Genomic DNA, 19724 nt, shown 5'->3' with positions numbered 1-19724 from the left:
ATACTCCAGCTAGGGTTCGGCCTGACTATTCGGGATTCCCATCGACAACAGGTCGTGCTCGACGGGTTCCGAAGCTAGCACCGACGATGGCTGAGCCTCCTCCAGGGAGCGCGACTGGCAATCGTTCGGAGCAATCAGCTATGGTTACTAAGGCAGCAGCGGCGCATCGGGAGGCCGATGGTGTTCCTGCAGGAGTTCATCGCGGGACGACTGCCGGAACTGATGTTCGCGGTGCTGGGACTGCTACTGCCGGAAGGGGTGGCGGGACTGTTGCCGGGCCTATTACTCGGGCTGCTGGGATTGCAGCTGCTGCAGGGGGGTCAGGACACGGTAGAGGCGGAGGACATGGATACAGGCATTATGCTCACAATTGGAACGAAGGCTATGGTGGCCCAGGAGGGGGACGAGGTAACTGGAACACTGGAGGAGGCCGGGGGGAGGTACTAACATGTGGCACAGACCCTTTTATCCTCCGGAAGGAAGCTTTGTAGAAGGAGCCAGGGGTACGAACTATCGTCCGCGTGGTGCTGGAGGTGGTCGTACTTTTGGGCACAATAACAATCTGCCCAAGTGGAAAGAAGTAACTCCGGCGGCGACTGATAATGTTGATAATCTGTCTATGGAGGATGCACCTAAGGAAGCTGAGGACAGAGACCAGGCTCGGGCTAACAAAGCCGCTCGTAAGAAGGAGAAGTTAACATGCTATAGATGTGGAGTACCTGGACATTTTGTCGTGGATTGCACTACGGCATTATGCGATATTTGTCTAAAACCGGGACATGAAGAGAGTGCTTGCCCATTGCTTCTAGTTCCGAAGCCGGTCATTAATATGTATGGTGTATGTCAAAATAGACTTATGTTTTTTGAGACACCACGGTCTACATCAGTTATTGTTCCGCCACGTCTTGAGAGCTCAAGAACGGGACTAGTTAAAGTTACTAATGGATCGCTCTCAGCTGACCAAATCTCCCAACAATTGAGAAGACTTGTGTCTGAAACATACCAGTGGGCACCAGAACGACTTGATGATCATAGCTTTCAAGTGGAGTTTCCTAGAAGAGAGGATCTCCAACGTTTGCTTACTTTTGGGGTCAGCAGGGTCAGTGGGAGTAAATGTATGCTTGAGTTTGAGGAGTGTAAAAAACCAGAACCACAGGGTACACGGTTACAGAAGGTATGGATCAGGTTTTCAGGCATACCAGAAACTTTACTTAATGATTTTCTGATTGTATGGAGCCTTGGATCACTTATTGGCAAGACAAAAAAAGTCGACATGCCGTTTACTCGCAAAAGGGGGATAGCCAGATTGCTTGTGATGGTGTTAGATGTTGAATATATTCCTGATTTCGCACCTTGGTCATATGATGGAGTTCATTATGATCTTGATGTGGAGGTAGAGGTGGACGTACCTACAAAGTCTAATGATGGTGATGTTCATATGACTGATGGAGATGAGCGTGACAAAGATCATGGTGATACAGATAAAGATAAGAGCTCTGACAGGTCTAAGGATGGCGTTCATCCTTCATCATCTTCTGCGAAGGATAAGTCACCTTTTAATGAGGTTACACCTTCATCCTCTTCTGCCCATATGGATACCCTACGTCTCGGATCATTTGAGGTGATGCATGATATGGGTCGCTTAGGGGGTGCAGCTCAATTAAATTTGGGTGCTCAACAAATGATTAAGGAAACACAAACCACTACTGTCACTAGCAACCATACATGCATGATGGCACACCAGGAGGAAATGCCACATGACATACATGGCACTGTGGCCAGCAATGTTAGTGTGCATGTTCCAATTACTGATCACTTACAGTATGCATGCATGCTCCAGGATATGCACGGGGACAATGCCCAGAAACACCATGCATGTACGGTCCAGGAAAGTACATTACTCATACCGCAGCAGGAGTATAGCAGGCGCAAGATTACGTTGCCTAGTTTGCCGCAGGGCAACGGCAGCCGGATTTGGAATAACTGTATGACACAGGATTCGAAGGAAAGCACTGATCATTTTTCTCCCTCCACGCCGGCGGACTCGCAGCGGACAGGAGAGGGCCTTGGGCAACATTGCAGCGACAATCCGGTGCATCCCATATTACCCACAGCTCATACGGCTGATCCGGAGGGAGATGCAGCCACGGGAGGATGTGCGACAAACGGTCGTAAACATTCAGAGGTATCTATGGAGGAGGTGATCTCATTTGGAAGGATCCCTCTGAAAATAAACGATACAGTCAACGTATCCAGGAACAACGAGATGCTGATGACATGTCCATAGGGCGCGCCATGAGGGCCGCTAAAATCCGAGATGCTGAAAACACTTCAGGTATGTGTGTCGTTCTGAAGCATCAATTCTTCAACTTTCAGATTCAGATATTATTAATAATGCTAGCGACATAGGTATTTCTCTTGGTTCCTCAGGCAAACAATTAGCTAAATCTATCAATGATATTTTAGACTTAGAAGCAGATAGAACCATTGACTTTATTCAGCATTTAGCAGCATTAAAACCAATGAAAGATTCAGATATTAATGACTTAGGAGGTGCACAATTACAGAATCTTTGTGACAATTTACTACATTTAGAGGAAGATGAGGTAGATCTGGATGACATGGGATCGGAGGGGTATGTGGCTCCTTCGATTGACGGTTGTCTTCCAAATGTCAGAGTAGTACAAAATAACTTAGATGTTATTAAAGACAAACCCAAGAGACCTTGGAATAGAAAAGTATTTCCTCAATCAGCGGTCAGGAGGAGTGCCAGAGTAAAACAAAAGAAAAAATTTCATGATGAGATATGAAAGGGATTTTTTGGAATAGCAGAGGTCTAGCGGACTTGGCTAAAAGAAGGTTCCTTAGAGAAGCATCTCTCGAACATAAACTTGACTTTATAGCTTTACAAGAAACGGGTAGGGATAATTTCACACCGCAATTTCTTAATATCCTCTCGGGAGGGGTTGATTTTGATTGGCATTGTTTGCCGCCATGGGGAAGATCTGGTGGGATCTTACTTGGGGTAAAATGTGAAACATTAGAGGTGATGAATGTGATATATGGCGAGTTCACGGTTAAATTTCGACTGAGGTCGAAGATCGATGGGTTCAGGTGGGCTCTGGTGGCTGTATATGGGGTAGCGCAACCAGAACTCAAACCTCATTTTCTGGCAGATCTGGTACGGATTTGTGGAGACGAAAGACTACCACTTATGGTGGGGGGAGACTTTAACATCATCAGAAGACAAGATGAAAAAAACAATGATAATTTTGATACACGTTGGTCCACTATGTTTAACATGGTCATTGAGAGTCTCAATTTGAGGGAGATTGATCTCAATGGTAGACAATTTACTTGGGCAAATTCTTTACCGGTACCAACATATGAGAAATTGGACCGGGTACTGACTAGTGTTGAGTGGGAACAGAAATACCCCCTGGTTACAGTACAGGCCTTGCAAAGAGCTATATCTGATCACACGCCTCTCCTAGTGGACTCCGGAGAGGCAAATCATGTGGGAAATAGAAATATCTTTTCTTTTGAATTAAGTTGGTTTGAAAGAGAAGGTTTCATGGATCTCATAGCCGAAGAATGGGCAAGGGATTCGGGTGGGATAACAAATATCGAAATATGGCAAAACAAAATTAGAAATTTATGACAGTTTTTGAGAGGATGGGCAAAAAATCAGAGTGGTAAATATAGAATTGAAAAAGAACTACTCAGTCGTCTGATTGATGAATTAGACATTAAAGCGGAGTCTAATCAACTCAATTTGACGGACAGGAATAAAAAGATGAAATGGGCAACTAGAGCCAAGGTGGCAAAGGTGGTTCATGGGGATGATAACACACAATTCTTCCACATGATTGCAAATGGCAAACACAGGAAGAAAAAAATAACTCAACTTGAGCAAGATGAAGGAACAATTATAGGACACGAGAACTTAAAATTATATATCTCTGAATTTTACAAAAAATTATTTGCTAAACCAGAAGAGACAGGGGTCTCTCTGGATGAAAGCATCACTCATGATATACCTCAACTAAATGCAGATGAAAATGAGGTGCTATCAGCTCCATTTACAGAGAAAGAAGTATATGACTCAATCACACAAATGAAATTAAATAAAGCACCGGGACCAGATGGGTTCCCTGCAGAGTTTTATAAGAAATGTTGGTACATTATTAAGAGTGACTTGATGCGTATGTTTCATGATTTATTTAATGGTCACTTGCAATTATTTCATCTCAACTTTGGAACAATTACATTGTTGCCAAAAAAGGTGGAAGCTATTCGAATTGAACAGTTTAGACCGATATGTCTGCTCAATGTGAGTTTCAAGATTTTTACAAAAGTTGGTACAAACAGATTAACAAAGATTGCTAATTCTGTAGTCCAACCGACGCAGACTGCGTTCATGCATGGGAGACATATCTTGGAGGGTGTTGTTGTCCTGCATGAGACGTTGCATGAAATCCATACAAAGAAACTAGATGGGGTTATATTTAAAGTGGATTTCGAGAAAGCATATGATAAAGTCAAATGGTCTTTTCTCCAACAGGCCTTACGTATGAAAGGATTCAATGATGCATGGAGAAATCAGGTTGATAATTTCATCCAAAAAGGGAGTGTAGGTGTTAAAGTTAATGATGACATAGGTCACTTTTTCCAAACACATAAGGGACTCAGGCAAGGTGATTCATTATCCCCAGTGTTGTTTAACATAGTTGCAGACATGTTAACAATATTAATACAAAGAGCCAAAGAAAAAGGCCAAGTTGAAGGCCTCATACCAAATCTTGTAGAAGGAGGGGTGTCTATTTTACAATACGCGGATGATACAATTATTTTCATGGAGCACGATATGGCCAAAGCAAGGAACATGAAACTATTATTGTGTCTTTTTGAACAATTATCAGGATTGAAAATAAATTTCAACAAAAGTGAACTATTTTGCTTTGGAAAGGCAAAAGAGGAACATGACGCTTATAGACAGCCTTTTGGATGTGAAATGGGATCACTACCATTTAGCTATCTTGGGATCCCTATTCATCATAGGCGACTGACGAATAAGGAGTGGAAATGTATTGAAGATAGATTTAAAAAAAAAACTAAGTTGTTGGAAGGGCAAACTTATGTCATATGGAGGAAGGCTAGTATTAATAAATTCGGTGTTAACTAGCCTACCCATGTTTCTCTTGTCTTTTTTTGAAATACCAGTAGGGGTTCGAAAAAGACTAGATTTTTATAGGTCTCGGTTCTTCTGGCAAAGCGATGAGGTCAAGAAGAAATACAGACTGACACGTTGGGATATTATATGTAGACCTAAAGAACAGGGGGGGTATGGGTATTGAAAACTTAGAAGTCAAGAACAGATGCCTTCTCAGCAAATGGCTTTTTAGGCTATCTACGGAAACTGAAGGAATGTGGTTTCGAATACTTAAAAATAAATACTTACATTCAAAAACTTTAGCACAGGTTAAAGTTAGACCAGAGGATTCTCCTTTCTGGAAAGGTCTAATGAAGATAAAGGTGACCTTTTTCCAGCGGGTAAGATTTGTAGTTGGGGATGGTGCATCAACAAGGTTTTGGGAGGATACTTGGTTGGGAGACACTCCCCTAGCTCTTCAATATCCAACTCTATATAACATTGTCCAACGAAAAGAAGAATATGTTGCCATGGTACTTCAATCCATACCTCTTAACATACAATTTAGGAGAGCTTTAGTTGGACCACGGTGGAACACATGGCTACATCTGGTCAGAAGGTTAATGCAGATTCAACTATCTAACCAGACAGATACTATTCGTTGGACTTTGGCTTCCAACGGAGTATTCTCAGTTAAATCTATGTACACTGATCTCATTAATAATGCACTAATATCTAGATCGCTACATATATGGAAAATCAAGGTGCCCCTAAGGATTAAAATTTTCATGTGGTTCATACACAAGGGCGTGGTATTAACCAAAGATAATTTAAAAAAACGAAGATGGAGAGGCAGGGTGAATTGTTGTTTTTGTGAGCAAAATGAAACGATTAAACATCTTTTCTTAGACTGTCCGCTTGCAAAACTTCTTTGGCGCACACTACATATAGCTTTTAATATATCTCCACCTACATGTATGAATTCGTTATTCACAACGTGGCTCAATGGAGTCGACGACAGAATATCGAAACTTATTAGAATTGGAGTCTGTGCGTTACGTTGGGCTATATGGAATGCTAGGAATGACATGATTTTTAATGGTAAGAATTTCAACAACTTTTTGCAGGTTATTTTCAGAGCAACGTCCTGGATCTGTATGTGGTCGTTACTCAGTCATGTGGAATCCAGGGATCTTATGGATATTGGATGCAACCGATGGGAGACGGCCTCTCGGGTTATCTTCAACCGATTTGGATGGCGTGCTAATAATAGGCTAGGTGTATAGGCATCGTAGTCTGTTATCAGTTGAGCCGGATGGGCAATTTATTTGTTTAATTTTTGTACTCAGATTCAGAGATTTGTGGACATCACATATTTTTCGTTCATTATTAATAATATGGCTGCATGCATCGATTGATGCAGAAGCCGGGGGCTCGTTTCTTCCTTTAAAAAAAAAATATAACGAGACTATCAGCTATAGTTTGTAAGTCAAAGATTTAGCTATACGCCCAGCCCGCATCTGTTCATTTGACCTAAGCTTGTGGTAATCTAGGGAGGGAGGGCCCCTTGAGATTCCAAACGTGTGAATTGGAAAAACAATGCCACCAGATCAGTATGCAGGCAGGCAGGGACCATATATAAATAATAAGTCTGTAAAGGTAACAAAGGGAATAGTACATTCCTATCTACAAAGGGAGTAACCGCTATGCTAGTACTAGGCACAACGTGAATATACGGGCAATATATGGCACACACTTGACATCTCCATTTGGCAGTGCTAATCAAACAGAAAAAATTAACATTTCCTCTTGGCCAATGCTGCCAATAGCTCAGATTGTCACCTACGTCCTTCTCTACGGCAGTTTATCTTATTAATCGTGTTCCTAGCCGTGTCATTTATAACAAAACTCCTTTGGAACGTCTTTTTGGTCTCACACCTATCTACACCTTTCTTCGTATTTTTGGTTGTGCTGTTTGGCCTAATCTTCGCCCCTTCAACAAACATAAACTTGAGTACAGCTTCAAACAATGTGTGTTCATTGGCTACAGTGATCTACACAAAGGATATAAATGCCTTGATGTCTCAACCGGGGGGTCTATGTGTCTCGGGATGTTATTTTTGATGAACATATATTTCCCTTTGCATCTTTACATCCCAATGCCGGCGCTCAACTTCGTGCTGAACTTGTTCTTCTTCCATCCACCCTCCTAAATTTATCTAGCCCCCTTACACCTTCCGCAACACCAAATGACCCCATGGCAATCTCCACTACTTATGCACCCACCTCTGCTAACAGTGTGCAGGACTCCGCAGGTATTTCTCATGATTTTATGCAGCCTAATATTTCTACAGATCTGGTGGCCACAGAAAATCCAAGGCTGCATGCCTCGGAATCAGCAACTGCAACACCTGGGTCAGGCGATCCTCCCCTCCAAGCCTCGGGATCGGCCGCCGCAGCTCCTGGATCTTCTCCGGGTTTTGTGCACCAACCTGCCGTGTCGGCTGGCCGGTCCCCTGCATCCACCTCGGACCCGGCGCGCCAACCAGACGCGTCTGCCGCTCGGTCCCCCGCCTCGGACCCGGTGCGCCCGACAGCGGTTGCGACCGCGCTGTTCCCCGCCTCGGATTTGGTGCGTCCCCCCCCTCCCAGGAGATTCGCCTGCAGCAGCGCGCTCCCCCAACCGCGCCTTGGATTGGCCGCGGTCTCCCCCGTGCGGTGGGCCCGCTCTGTCTCCTGCCTCGGACACGGGAGATTCCCCTCGACGTGGCGACCGGCTATAGGCTCCCACGTCTCCGTCCCATGCAGCGTCGGCTGCGCCCCATGCAATGTCCGCCTCGCCTGCCGTGTCGACTATGCAGTCCCAGCTGGATCTTACTGCTGTTTCTTATGGTATGTCACCTGATACGGTATCTTCTGACTCTGGGCTGCCCCGTGGTGTCCAACACAATATGCAACCCATGCAACCAACACCTCCACCCCCTCGGGCTCATACTAGGTCCCAAAGTGGTATTCTTAAACCCAAAGTTCACACAGATGGTTGTATTCGTTGGGGCTCTTTTTGTGCTACAGGTGAACCAGAAAATCTCAAGGAGGCTATTACTGATCCTAAGTGGAAAGCTGCTATGGATGAAGAATTTGGTGCACTTTTGTCCAATAACACATGGCATTTGGTTCCCCCACGTCCTCGACAAAATAGCATTGACTGCAAATGGGTTTATAAGGTAAGACGACACTCTGATGGTACCATTGATAGATATAAGGCTCGTCTTGTTGCCAAATGATTTAAGCAACGTTACAGTATTGATTATGAGGATACATTTAGCCCAGTTGTCAAAGCTGCAACCATTCGTTTAATTCTGTCTATTGCTGTGTCTCGTAATTGGTCTATGCGACAACTTGATGTCAAGAACGCGTTTCTCCACGGTGTTCTGGAAGAGGATGATTTTATGAGACAACCTCCTGGGTATAAAAGTTCACAGTCACCTACTTTTGTTTGCAAGCTTGACAAAGCAATCTATGGCCTCAAACAAGCACCTCGGGCATGGTATTCTCGTTTGTCTTCCAAACTTCAGTCTCTTGGATTTCATCCTTCACACGCAGATACCTCCTAATTTTTCTATTCCAGACATGGAGTCACATTTTTCATGCTTATTTATGTTGATGATATTATTGTCACTAGTTCCTCTACGCATGCGGTTGATGCTCTCTTAACAGATCTTCGTCTGGACTTTGCTCTCAAAGATCTTGGTACACTTCACTACTTTCTGGGCATTGAGGTCAACCCTACGCGTGATGGTATTATTCTCTCACAAGGCAAGTATCTGCTAGATCTCCTCACTAGAATGAACATGAAAGGTTGCAAACCTGTTTCCACTCCTCTCCCCACGGCAGAAAAGTTATCTCTATGATGGTCAGCCGCTTTGTGATGAGGACTCCACAAAGTATAGAAGCATTGTTGGTGCCTTGCAATATGTGACTTTAACTCGTCCAGACATCTCCTTTTCTGTCAACAAAGTATGCCAGTTCTTACATGCTCCTACCACTGTTCATTGGTCCTTGGTTAAGCGTATTATTCGTTATTTACAAGGAACAATGCATCATGGTCTCCGTATCAGTAAGACAGATTCTATGCTGGTTAGTGCCTTTTCTGATGCTGACTGGGCTGGTTGTCCTGATGATCGTCGCTCCACAGGAGGTTTTGCAGTTTTTCTTGGAAGTAATCTTGTTTCTTGGATTGCTCGCAAACAACCCACTGTCTCTCGTTCCAGTACAGAAGCTGAATATAAAGCACTGGCCAATGCTACTGCTGAAGTTATATGGGTACAAACTTTGTTGACAGAACTTGGTGTGCCTCATCCTCGAGCAGCTTCCTTTGGTGTGATAATTTGGGTGCTACTTACTTGTCTGCTAATCCTATCTTTCATGCTCGCACCAAGCACATTGAGGTTGACTATCACTTTGTTTGGGAAAGAGTTGCCAACAGGTTGTTAAATATTCGGTTTATTCCTACTGGTGATCAAGTGGCGGATGGGTTCACTAAACCTTTAACAGCTCGGCAACTGGATGTGTTTCATCGCAATCTCAACTTAGGCAGTTGTGATTGAGGGGGGATGTTAGACAAAACGTAACTCTTGTATTATGTACGTGACTTGTATAACACGTATATGTGTGCATGTAGGTTAGGATCTCTTTCTATCTCCTTGTGTTTAAACTGTAGATAAGATAGATTGATCTTAAACCATCTTTGATGTATCTCTTCGGCTTATGCCGCCTATATAAACATGCACGCGTCCCTGCTAAGAGCATACGCTTCCAGCCTTTCTCACAGAAATTACTTTTGACAGAACATCCATCAACCAAGGAACAGCTATATTACCAACACAAGGTTTTGTCATGGAACCGTCCTCAAATTTGTAGACTAAAAATACGTGTTGTTTGCATTAGATACGGAAGCAGGAAAACTAAGGAGCTAAAACAAACCACCAGCCTAAGCAATAGAGAAGGGGAAGAAAGCAGAGGCTAAGCTACAGCCATGGATTATGCACAGAAGCACGAAAACAAAGAGAATCGACAGCAGACAGAAAGAAAATGAATCACAGCACGAGTTCTTTATTTAACAGCCACACCTGAAATATCATAGGAATTCAAATGCACAGTTCAAACAGGCAATGCAAAGAAATTAGTCTGAAAATGAAACACACGACTTAGTCTCAGTCTTACAGTAATTGCAGCCTTGTTTAATAGCCACAACCGGAAATAAGCAGCAATAGGCAAATTAATATTGTCGCACACTTTACGGGTTAAAGGACACACGCCCGGACAACAGTAGTAGCAGCGCTCAGCAGTAGTAAACGGTGACAATAGTGCATCTTGAAAAAACAGAGGAGACGCTGCACGAATGGCATAGCAACGCTGGATATGCATCCTGAGTTGCATTGACGCTTTAATTCATTGAGTCGAATCTGCATGCCGCCCAATAATGAAGCATCTTTCTTCCGGCGGGGGACCTGCACAACCAAGACAATATCAGATCAACATGTTAAAACAAGTAATGGTACTGGTTGGCAGGTTTGAATATATAGCTTATTGCACCTACCTGCACGGGTGTGGCAGATCAGTCTCGGAGAGAATAATGATACCGCTGACTTGGTGTTGGAGTCCATTGGCACAGCAACGTCAAGAAGTCACTGCTGATCTCGCCGAAGGCTAGATACTGGAGGGGCAGGAGGAACTCAATGCCAGCAGGGACCTCCGTCATGCTGATGAGGTTGAACAGGAATAGTTTCTCCAGGCTTGCCATGGCACCTTCTGCTATCTCTAGCCGGCTCAGCTTAGGCAGGTCTCTTAGCCAGAGAACCTTTAGCTTGGGAAACCACTCCGTGAGAAATGCCAGCTGCTCTCCGTTGTATGCTCTAGTGAAATCTAGACGTGTCAAGGTTGACAACCGAGAAAGGGGTGGCAGGGGGTCTTCTCTCAGCTGTGACCAACATAGAGACAATGAATACAAGTTGTGCCCCCCAACAGGTTGGAAGAGAGGAGACTCGTCCAACGCCCCTTCTGCTAGTCGCCCTCTCAAAGTTAGCTTTTGCAGGCTTGGCAGGCGGACATTCAACGAGAGAACCTCGTTCTCGTCGCTTGCAATCACATCTAGGAAGGACAAATATTGCATATGAACTAGAGATTCGCTGATAAGTCCACAGTAGATTCCCTTCACATTACATAACCTCAAGCTTCTCATTTGCCTCAGCTCCCCTAAATGCCTAAGAGAATCATCTTGTGCTTCCAATGCCTGCAATGTCTGCAGATTAGTTAGATTTCCAAGACCATTGGGGATATGCACACCACTCCGACATTTTAAATCCCTCCCTGTTCGATCAAATACTCTCTCAGCAAATAAGTGCCTGAGCTTCTTCAGTTTCACAATCCCACTAGGCAACTCATTTATGTCAGATTCACAAAGGTCCAGTGTCAACAAATTGAAAAGCTTCTCAACAGACTTCGGGAGCTTCTTCACTTTTGAATCACGCAAACCCAAATAGCGGAGATTAAAAAGATCTCCAATGGCATCTGGAATCTTCTCGATGGGTAGACCACTTAATTCTAGCACCGTCATATATCTTGACTCATTACACAACAGAGTTAGTTGAGTGAATGATGACTTGCTATCACCCAGTGTAATCATAGTTCGAAGTTGGTGCATATTGGAAAACGATTGTTGAATATCATCTTTTAGTTTGTGCAGTACCAAACGGCGTCCATCCTTCTGATGAGCCCCTCCACATTTGTCCTCATGTGCAACACCAAAACAGTTCTTCTGGCACAAGTCAACTGCCAATTCACGTAAGATATCATGCATTCTGAATTCCTTTATCCTACCAAATGAGTTCCTCTCAACAAGTTGTAGCATGTTTCTGTCTATCAACTCCTTAAGATAGCCTTCTGCCACTTCTTCTAGTGTGCTTTCACCCCTCTCCTCGATGAACCCCTCGGCTAGCCATAACCGTATAAGTTGTTTCCTTTTGAAAAGATAGTCTTCCGGAAATAAGCTGCAGTACAAGAAACAAGCTTTCAAGCGTGTTGGAAGGTATATGAAGCTCAGATGCAAAACATTCCTTATGTCACTGAGACTTGAATTATTAATTAGCTCCCAACTCAATTGGACATTTATTCTTCTCCATTCTTCCACAGTTTTCTCACGCACACGCAAGAGGCCACCAACTAACACGATAACCAGAGGCAAGCCTTTGCACTTGCTAACTATTTCCTCGGACAAAGGCTTCAACTCGGTAGGACATTTATGATTTGTATCTCTTGGAAAGGCTTTCTTACAGAAGAGGTCCCATGCCTTGTCTTCGGGTAAAGCTGGAAGTGTTAAGATTTGTCCTTGAGAGGCAAGTGCAGCAACACAGCTTTCCCTTGTTGTGACTACCACTCGACTGCCCTTATCATTATGAATAAGCACCCTAGAAAAATCATTAAATGCTTCTGGAGTCCAAACATCATCCAAAATGATCAAATACTTTTGTTGCTCCAGAAACGTCTTAATTGTCTCTTCAAGGCATGTGTTGTCCATGTCTTTCGTGTTAGATAGAACACCGACTTTATCTCCGGAAAGTTCCTTGATTATATTCCTCAAGATATCTTCTCTAGAATAAGTTTGAGAGATGGAAACCCAGGCATGGCATTGGAAGTTCTCCCTCTCCTTCTTGTAGACATTTGCAGCTAAAGCTGTTTTACCAAGCCCTCCCATTCCAAGCAGCGCTATCACAGAGCGTTCCAAATGATCACCTGCCAACCACTGCTGAAGTGTTTCTCTGTTCTCATCGACCCCCACTAGATCTTCATCAAGGGAGCGTGAAATGTTCGCTAGATCTTGGGACCTCTTAACAATGTAGACTGAGCTACTAGTATCCCCAATGTTCATGGGAATCCAACGGTTTTTTGTCTCTGACAGGTGTGTAAGGTCTCTCTCTATCTGCTTCACCTTGATAGCTATCATGTTCAAAGAAAGTAGAGACCTTGGTTTTCGGAACCCTTTCTTCAGGTAAAAGCAACACCCTACATCATTCTCCTGACCAACTAGATACAAGTACTCATCCACCATGTCCTCCATATTATATGCTACCTTCCGTACCCCCTCCAACCAGCTCTCATAGACAGCATTGTTGAGGTTTCGTATGTCCATTTGACAGAGAACATCATGCATTACACTAAGCTCCCTCACAAGACGATCCATGCTGGCTTGTAGCTCTAATAGTCGTGTCCCATACTTTGCAAATTGTGTGCTTGCCTCGCGTGCTATTCCATTTGCCAAGGCAGTGCCGATCTTTTTAATGGCTAATAGAATAACAATCTCCGCCATTACTTTCTGACAATTTCTAACGTTTCACTGTTGATTGGTCGCCTAGTTGTATATTTTCTCAATATAATTCAAACAACCACTGCAAAACGAAGTGAATGATGTTTAGTTAAACAATGGGTGCACCCTACTAGTACCAAGCACTTGCCAAAACACTTCAAAAACACTCCAGCCACAATGATAAAGTTAAATAAGAAGAAAATTTCCATGAAATCCTCCAAAACTCTTATTAGTTATTGTTAACCTATTGTGATAGCCTGACTTATTAGGGATGATAGACTACTCATATCAATAAGGAATTCCTTTTTTTTGGGAGCCCATTCGAACAGAACTCTCAGGTTAAGCGTGCTCAGCTTGGAGTAGTTCTAGGATGGGTGACCGATCGGGAAGTTCATCCCGGGTGCGCATGAGTGAGGACAAAGTGCGCAGAAAAGACTAGTATTGATATGTGGGGCCTGTCTAGATCCCGTCAGGAGTAACGACCACTGGCGGGTGTGTCCGGGGCGTTACACCTATCCAACTCCAACCCAAACAATCAAACAAAACAGTAATTAAAATAGGCAGATAAATGAGAAATTTAAAACACTTGGGGTTGTGCAATAGTTCATTGCGGCAAACTTAATGTTATTAACTTACTAGCACGGGTGACATTGTACCGAATGACCGAGCATGCATGATCCACTTCCATATAGGGATCATGTATGGAGTGAAAAATAGCTAGAGTTGTTTAATTAAGCATGTCATGTCATAAGAATCATAAGAACAAATCAATATATTATTTTCTGATAAAAGTACTTTAACTAATAGGAGCCTTCCTGTTCACTTTAGGAGATCCTCGCCCAACAAGATTTTGACTTTGGGAGGATAGCATACAACCACTAATTAACGAGCGCTATGAACAACTATGAATCTGTCATACAGAGTAATTAAGGTATACTAGGCTAGCCAACTTGAAAAGAAACAACAGAAGTGTATTTTGTTTGTGCCCAGTAACATTGTGCTGAGTGCAACCTAACATTGCGAGACAACTAGTGAAGGACGACGCACCTGCCTCGTAATAGCTTAGATCTGATCGATCTTGGTAACCTCCTTGTGCACTTCTAAATCTGAAACCACCAGAACAGTCTTCTCCCAAAAGAAGAGACCTGGTGGCTTGCCTGGTCTTGTTGTCATTGAATCTTAATCATGGAGATCCTGAACTCACATGGAGCCATGGGTATGGCTGAGAGTGTGCTAGCTTCTTGTTGCTGACAAGTAGCTGGATTGCATCTTCAAATTGAGATGTCCTGGCTAATAAAACCAGAGAACAATCAGCTGCCTGGCTAATAATGGCAAGGAAAACTTCTTATTACTGCATCAACCTAGCTAGCTACGATATTGACCAGAGAACTAGGAACACAACCAAATTAAGCGAAACACACCTGGATTGTAATCGGTGTAGATCCAGACAGCTTTCAGATGAGAGTGGCTTGGTGAGACTGCAGTTCAGGATCTGAATCATCAAAACAGTGCCATGGCTTGGTGAGAGTGTGAAACATCAGTTTTGTTGTTTAAGCAATCTCAAGATGCCGCCAGTGAATCTAAGCCAAGTCAATGCTAGTCTTCTCTTGGCTGAAGCTCAATGATTTACCGACATGTTGTATGATCTGAAACCACTTCTCCTGTGTGCACATCCAATGCATTAAAGGTGTTTTCGCACTGTGATGGTACCGTCATTACCAGAGATCTACCTAGGAACAAAATCAAATTAAGGGGAATGCACCTGGCTTGTAATAGATGTAGATCCAACCAGACTTTGACATGTGGTGACCTCCTCCTTGTGCGCTTCAGGATCTGAAAACACCAAAGCAGAGTCAAGTCAGCTGCTAGTCTTCTCGAGGTGGCTGCACGTAAATTATTTTCCGACATGCTACATTATTTGAAATCAATGTGCCTCTGTGCTCAGCTTTTCAGTGCTAATTCAACTTTTCATGGACCCCGCGCATTAAAGGTGCTTCATGGCACGGTCTCTGTGCTCAGCAGTCCGTACCGTGGCATGCACACAGTGATAGTGGCACAGAGCAATGCCTTCAAGCCTTCAACAGCTTACCATGTGTAAGTAAGTACTGCTCCATAGAACTAAGTTTATTCTGGGTAATGGCGAATTGATTAGATTTTGGGAAGATTCGTGGTTAGGGAATAGCCCGCTAGCTATCCAATACTCGCGGCTGTACCATATTGCTCAACGTCGACAAGCGTCCGTTGCCGCAATATTGCATGAGATACCTCTAAATATTCAATTCCGTCGTTCCTTAGCAGGTGATAGATGGACTAACTGGTTGCATCTTGTCCGAAGGTTAATGGAGGTTAACCTCTCGGACAGACCTGATCGTATTCATTGGAAGTTAACCTCCGATGGAGTTTTTACGATCAAATCTATGTATCTAGATCTCATAGATTCGTCACCTGTTCCTAAATCAAGGCATATCTGGAAGATCAAAATCCCTCTTAGAATTAAGATCTTTATGTGGTTTGTTCACAAAGAAATTATTCTTACGAAGGATAATCTTGCCAAGCGAAATTGGAATGGTAATCTTAGATGCAGCTTTTGTCCGAGGGAAGAAAATATATAGCACCTCTTTCTAGATTGTCCTATGGCTAAACTGGTTTGGCGCTCGCTTCACATTGCTTTTAACATCACTCCTCCTAATAGTATTAACTCGTTATTTGGGACGTGGTTAAAGGGATCGAGTTGTGACAGCCCGAGACCGACGTTCCAGAAGATTCCCCTTCTTTTCCGTTTTCGTCGTGTGTTTAGTTTTATTCGTTGCATCGTCATGTAGTTGCATCATCGCATCATGCATGGCATCATGTCATCTGTGTTTTATCGGTGTTGTTTGTTGCTTCGTGTTGTTGGGTGTTAGTGTTTCGTGAGTGGCGTCGTTTGTTGGCGCGATGAGAGAGGGAGCGTGAGAGGCACCGTTAAACCCCGTTGCACCGCCGACCTAAACCTCCTCCCCTCTTCTCCCCTCCTAAGTTGTCTTGTGGTTTTGCTAAAGATTTCTAACTTTACCCCTCTTCCAAAATATTCGTCTTCTTTTTAAAAGTCCTTTTATTAAACGTAGGGGCAACCCTTAGGTTTTATTTTAACTCTCCGTTTGTCTTATTTTAAAACCCTCCCATTTTATTTCTCTTTTAAAAGGCTTCTATTTATCCTTTAAATAAAGAGGTCTTATTTAATCCTTTAAAAAAAAGGGGTTATCTTATTTTTCTTTTCTTGTTAAAGGAGTTTTAATTTAATTCTTCAAAAGGGTGTTGATTTTAATTCTTTAAAAAAAAGGGGTTTGTTTTTTCTTCTTCTTTTTTTTATTTCTTCTAAGAAGGGTTTTATTTTAAATCTTAAAAGGATTTCATTTTATTTGTTTAAGAAAAAGCCCAAACTATTTATAGTTGGGGTTTGTTTTAAATGGGTAAAAGACACTATCTTTAGTTTGTTTTTATTTCGTTGGAAAAGACCTTTCTTTTAACAAATTTTGTTTAAGGGTTTTTCCCAAAAGTTAAAAAAAAAACGTCAGAGAGAGAGGGGGCCCAACTGGCCAGGCCGAGGCCCAGCCAGCCCTCTCCCCTAACCTAGCGCCATCCCCATCCCCTCGTGGCTCCCGTCCCAGCGCCGTCTTCTCCCTGGCTTCCCAGCGCCTCCTCCCTCGCCTCCTCTTCCCCGCGCCGCCAGCAGCTCCTCTGCGCGCCGCCTCCGCAGCCATGCCCCGTCCTGCTGCCGCCGACTCGCCGCCCTAACCCCAAGCTCCTGCGCCACCCCCTGCCGCCGCTTCCTCTTCCCCGCTCGCCTCCCTGCGTCGCAGCGCCGGCGCCCCTCCAGGCTGTCGTGCCTCCCGCTCGTCGCCGCGCCCCTCCAACCCCGAGCGCCGCTCCTCCCTCGCCCGCGCCGCGTGCAACCCGTCCCGCGCGCCGCCCTGCCGCGCCGTTCCCCGCAGCGTCCCGTCCGTCGCCGCGAGCCCTGTCAGCGCCCGCCGCCGCGGCCTCCCCGCAAAGGAGCTCGCCGGCCCCGAGCTGCTGCAGCTCCGCTGCCGGAGCTGTGCTAGCGCCAAGCTCGCCTCCTTCGGCCCGGGTCGCCTCCATGCTCTCTGCCATGGCCGGCCTGAGGGTCCCCGCGCGCCGCCGCCTCTGGCTCCGGTGGTCGCCGCCCTCGCCTGCGGACCTGCGCCGCCCCGTGGAGCCGCCTCCATCTCCCGGCCGGCCCGAGGTCCCGCCGGCGCCGTTTTGCCCGCTGCTGCAGTTTGCTGTTGCTGTCGCATGAGGTTTTGTGCTGCCGCTGCTGCACCGTGTTGCCGAGTCGTGGAGTTGTTGCTGCTGTGCTGTTGCTGTAAAGGTTAGCTAGGCTGCTGCTTGCCGTGATGTCGCTGTAGTTGCTGGTTGCTGCTGCCGTTAGCCGCTGCTGCATTTTGCTGTTGCCGGCTGATGCATGTTGCTGATGCGTTTGCCTGCTGTAGCTGCTGTTGTGGCTCGCCGCCGCTGCTTGCCGTATTGCTAGTTGTTATCTGTTTTGCTGCTAGCCGAGGCTAGATGATGCTAGCTTGCTTGCTGCCGAGCATGTGCTCCTGTGTGCCTCGCTGATATTGCTGCTAGGTTGCTGTTGCCCGATTTGCTAGCTACAGTTGTCGCTTGCTGCTGCTTGCTTGCATAGCTAGTTGCTAGCCGTGTGCTGCTAGGCTAGAAGCTGCCGTTGTCGATGCTTGCTAGTAGATGTTGCTTGCTAGTGCTAGCGCCGCTTTGTCGTTGTAGTTGCTGTCGTGGCGCGTGCCTCGCTGCGTGCATGATCACCGCCTTCGTGGGTCCTCGACAAGATCGCCGAGTACCACGACGCCCCGAGGACCCCGGACATCCACGGATTCGTGAACGACTACCGACACCGAAGACCGTCTGCCGACGCCGAGAGTACGACTACCGTCGACGAGACCGTGCACCACTACTTCAACCGCCGGCGCGTGAACGACTACTTCCACGACAACCACGACGTCCGCTTCGACCGAACCCCTCCGATTCGCACGCGTCGAAGGTATACCGATGGGACATGTCGAGTACCGTGTGCTAGTGTCGTATGGATGTGTGTGTTGTACAAGTCGAATGCATGTATGCATCGTATTTATGTACCGGTTGTTTGCACCGTGTATTTGCCGTGCACGTCGTCTTCCTTTTCGTCGATCCCTCGACACATGGGAACCCGAGATACGGGATCACCCAACCTTTATTTACCGTTCCCGCACGCGCTCCCTATTCGTTGTCACCGATATCTCGTTGAGTATCGGGATAGGAACGTTGCCGTGGCATCGTTTCCGATTCGCCGCCTTGTTTTCCTCTCGCTCGCCTTGGCGTCATCATGCTTATTTCCCTCCTTGTCGTGATGTGTTGAACTCTCATGCATGAAGCATTCATGGCCTATGATTTTGTGTTGCTTGTTCTTGTGCCGTAGCCCCGTTCAAAGTCCGACGTGCTGTCGACTAGGTTGTCATGTAGGTTCATCGCTTCACCCGTGCCATGTTAACAACATTTAATATTGCCGGGATAATTAACGGGAGTGAATTAAATATTTTAACGCGGAGTTTCGTCAATATGCAACCGTTGCATATTGAGCTTCATTTAATGTGTAGTGTATGTGTGAGATGTTTTGCCGTGCCATCCCGTGCATCGATGACCTGTTCATGCATCATATTAGGGTTGCATCATGTCTTGCTTTGTGGTGGTGAATACTTGTGTTGATGTTTGTTTCCGGTTTGCCCGCTTCGATAGAGTTCCGCAAGCGTGTCGGAATGTGAGGACCGTTCGACTACGTCGGTTCGCTGACTTCACCGAGTTGTTCTTCTTCCAAGCGGGATCTCAGGCAAGATGATCATTTCCCCAGATACCATTACTATCATTTCCATGCTAGTTATCGCTTCTATCGTTTATGTCTCGTTGCCTACCACATGTTTCCATATCAGCCTCTCAACAATGCCATGATTACCTTCAACCTGTTCGACCTAGCAAACCACTGATTGGCTATGTTACTGCTTGCTTAATCCTGTTGATAGCGTTGCTAGTTGCAGGTGCAGATGCTTCCATGTGATAACATGGGTCCCTTGTCATATCACCATATTAATACTATTTAATTGAATGCACCTATATACTTGGTAAAAGGTGGAAGGCTCGGCCTTTCTAGCCTGGTGTTTTGTTCCA

The 19724-nt window shown here is 45.0% G+C and overlaps 1 protein-coding gene and 1 pseudogene across 2 annotated transcripts in view; one reads left to right on the top strand and one right to left on the bottom strand.

The window, feature by feature from the left end:
• Window positions 1-177: 177 nt before the first annotated feature.
• On the top strand, window positions 178-8057 carry LOC123408012 (annotated as a pseudogene).
• Window positions 8058-10235: 2178 nt separating this feature from the next.
• Window positions 10236-19724, bottom strand: part of LOC123413022 (disease resistance protein RPM1-like) — a 46402-nt gene continuing 36913 nt past the window's right edge. Inside the window, exons 3-7 of one of the 2 annotated variants that reach the window (XM_045105964.1) lie at window positions 15277-15347; window positions 14936-15175; window positions 14562-14804; window positions 10752-13596; window positions 10236-10662 (exon numbers count right to left, since the gene is read on the bottom strand). In XM_045105964.1, the coding sequence (XP_044961899.1) occupies window positions 10770-13517 (2748 nt within the window). In that variant the 5' untranslated portion in view covers window positions 13518-13596; window positions 14562-14804; window positions 14936-15175; window positions 15277-15347 and the 3' untranslated portion in view covers window positions 10236-10662; window positions 10752-10769. The remainder of the gene's footprint in view (window positions 10663-10751; window positions 13597-14561; window positions 14805-14935; window positions 15176-15276; window positions 15348-19724) is intronic. The other variant, XM_045105966.1, reaches the window with a different exon arrangement.

Source organism: Hordeum vulgare, chromosome 7H (assembly GCF_904849725.1).
Source record: "Hordeum vulgare subsp. vulgare chromosome 7H, MorexV3_pseudomolecules_assembly, whole genome shotgun sequence".
Classification (NCBI taxonomy): Eukaryota; Viridiplantae; Streptophyta; class Magnoliopsida; order Poales; family Poaceae; genus Hordeum; species Hordeum vulgare.
Note: the sequence above shows the minus strand (reverse complement) of the source record. Positions and strands in the feature narration are given on the sequence as shown.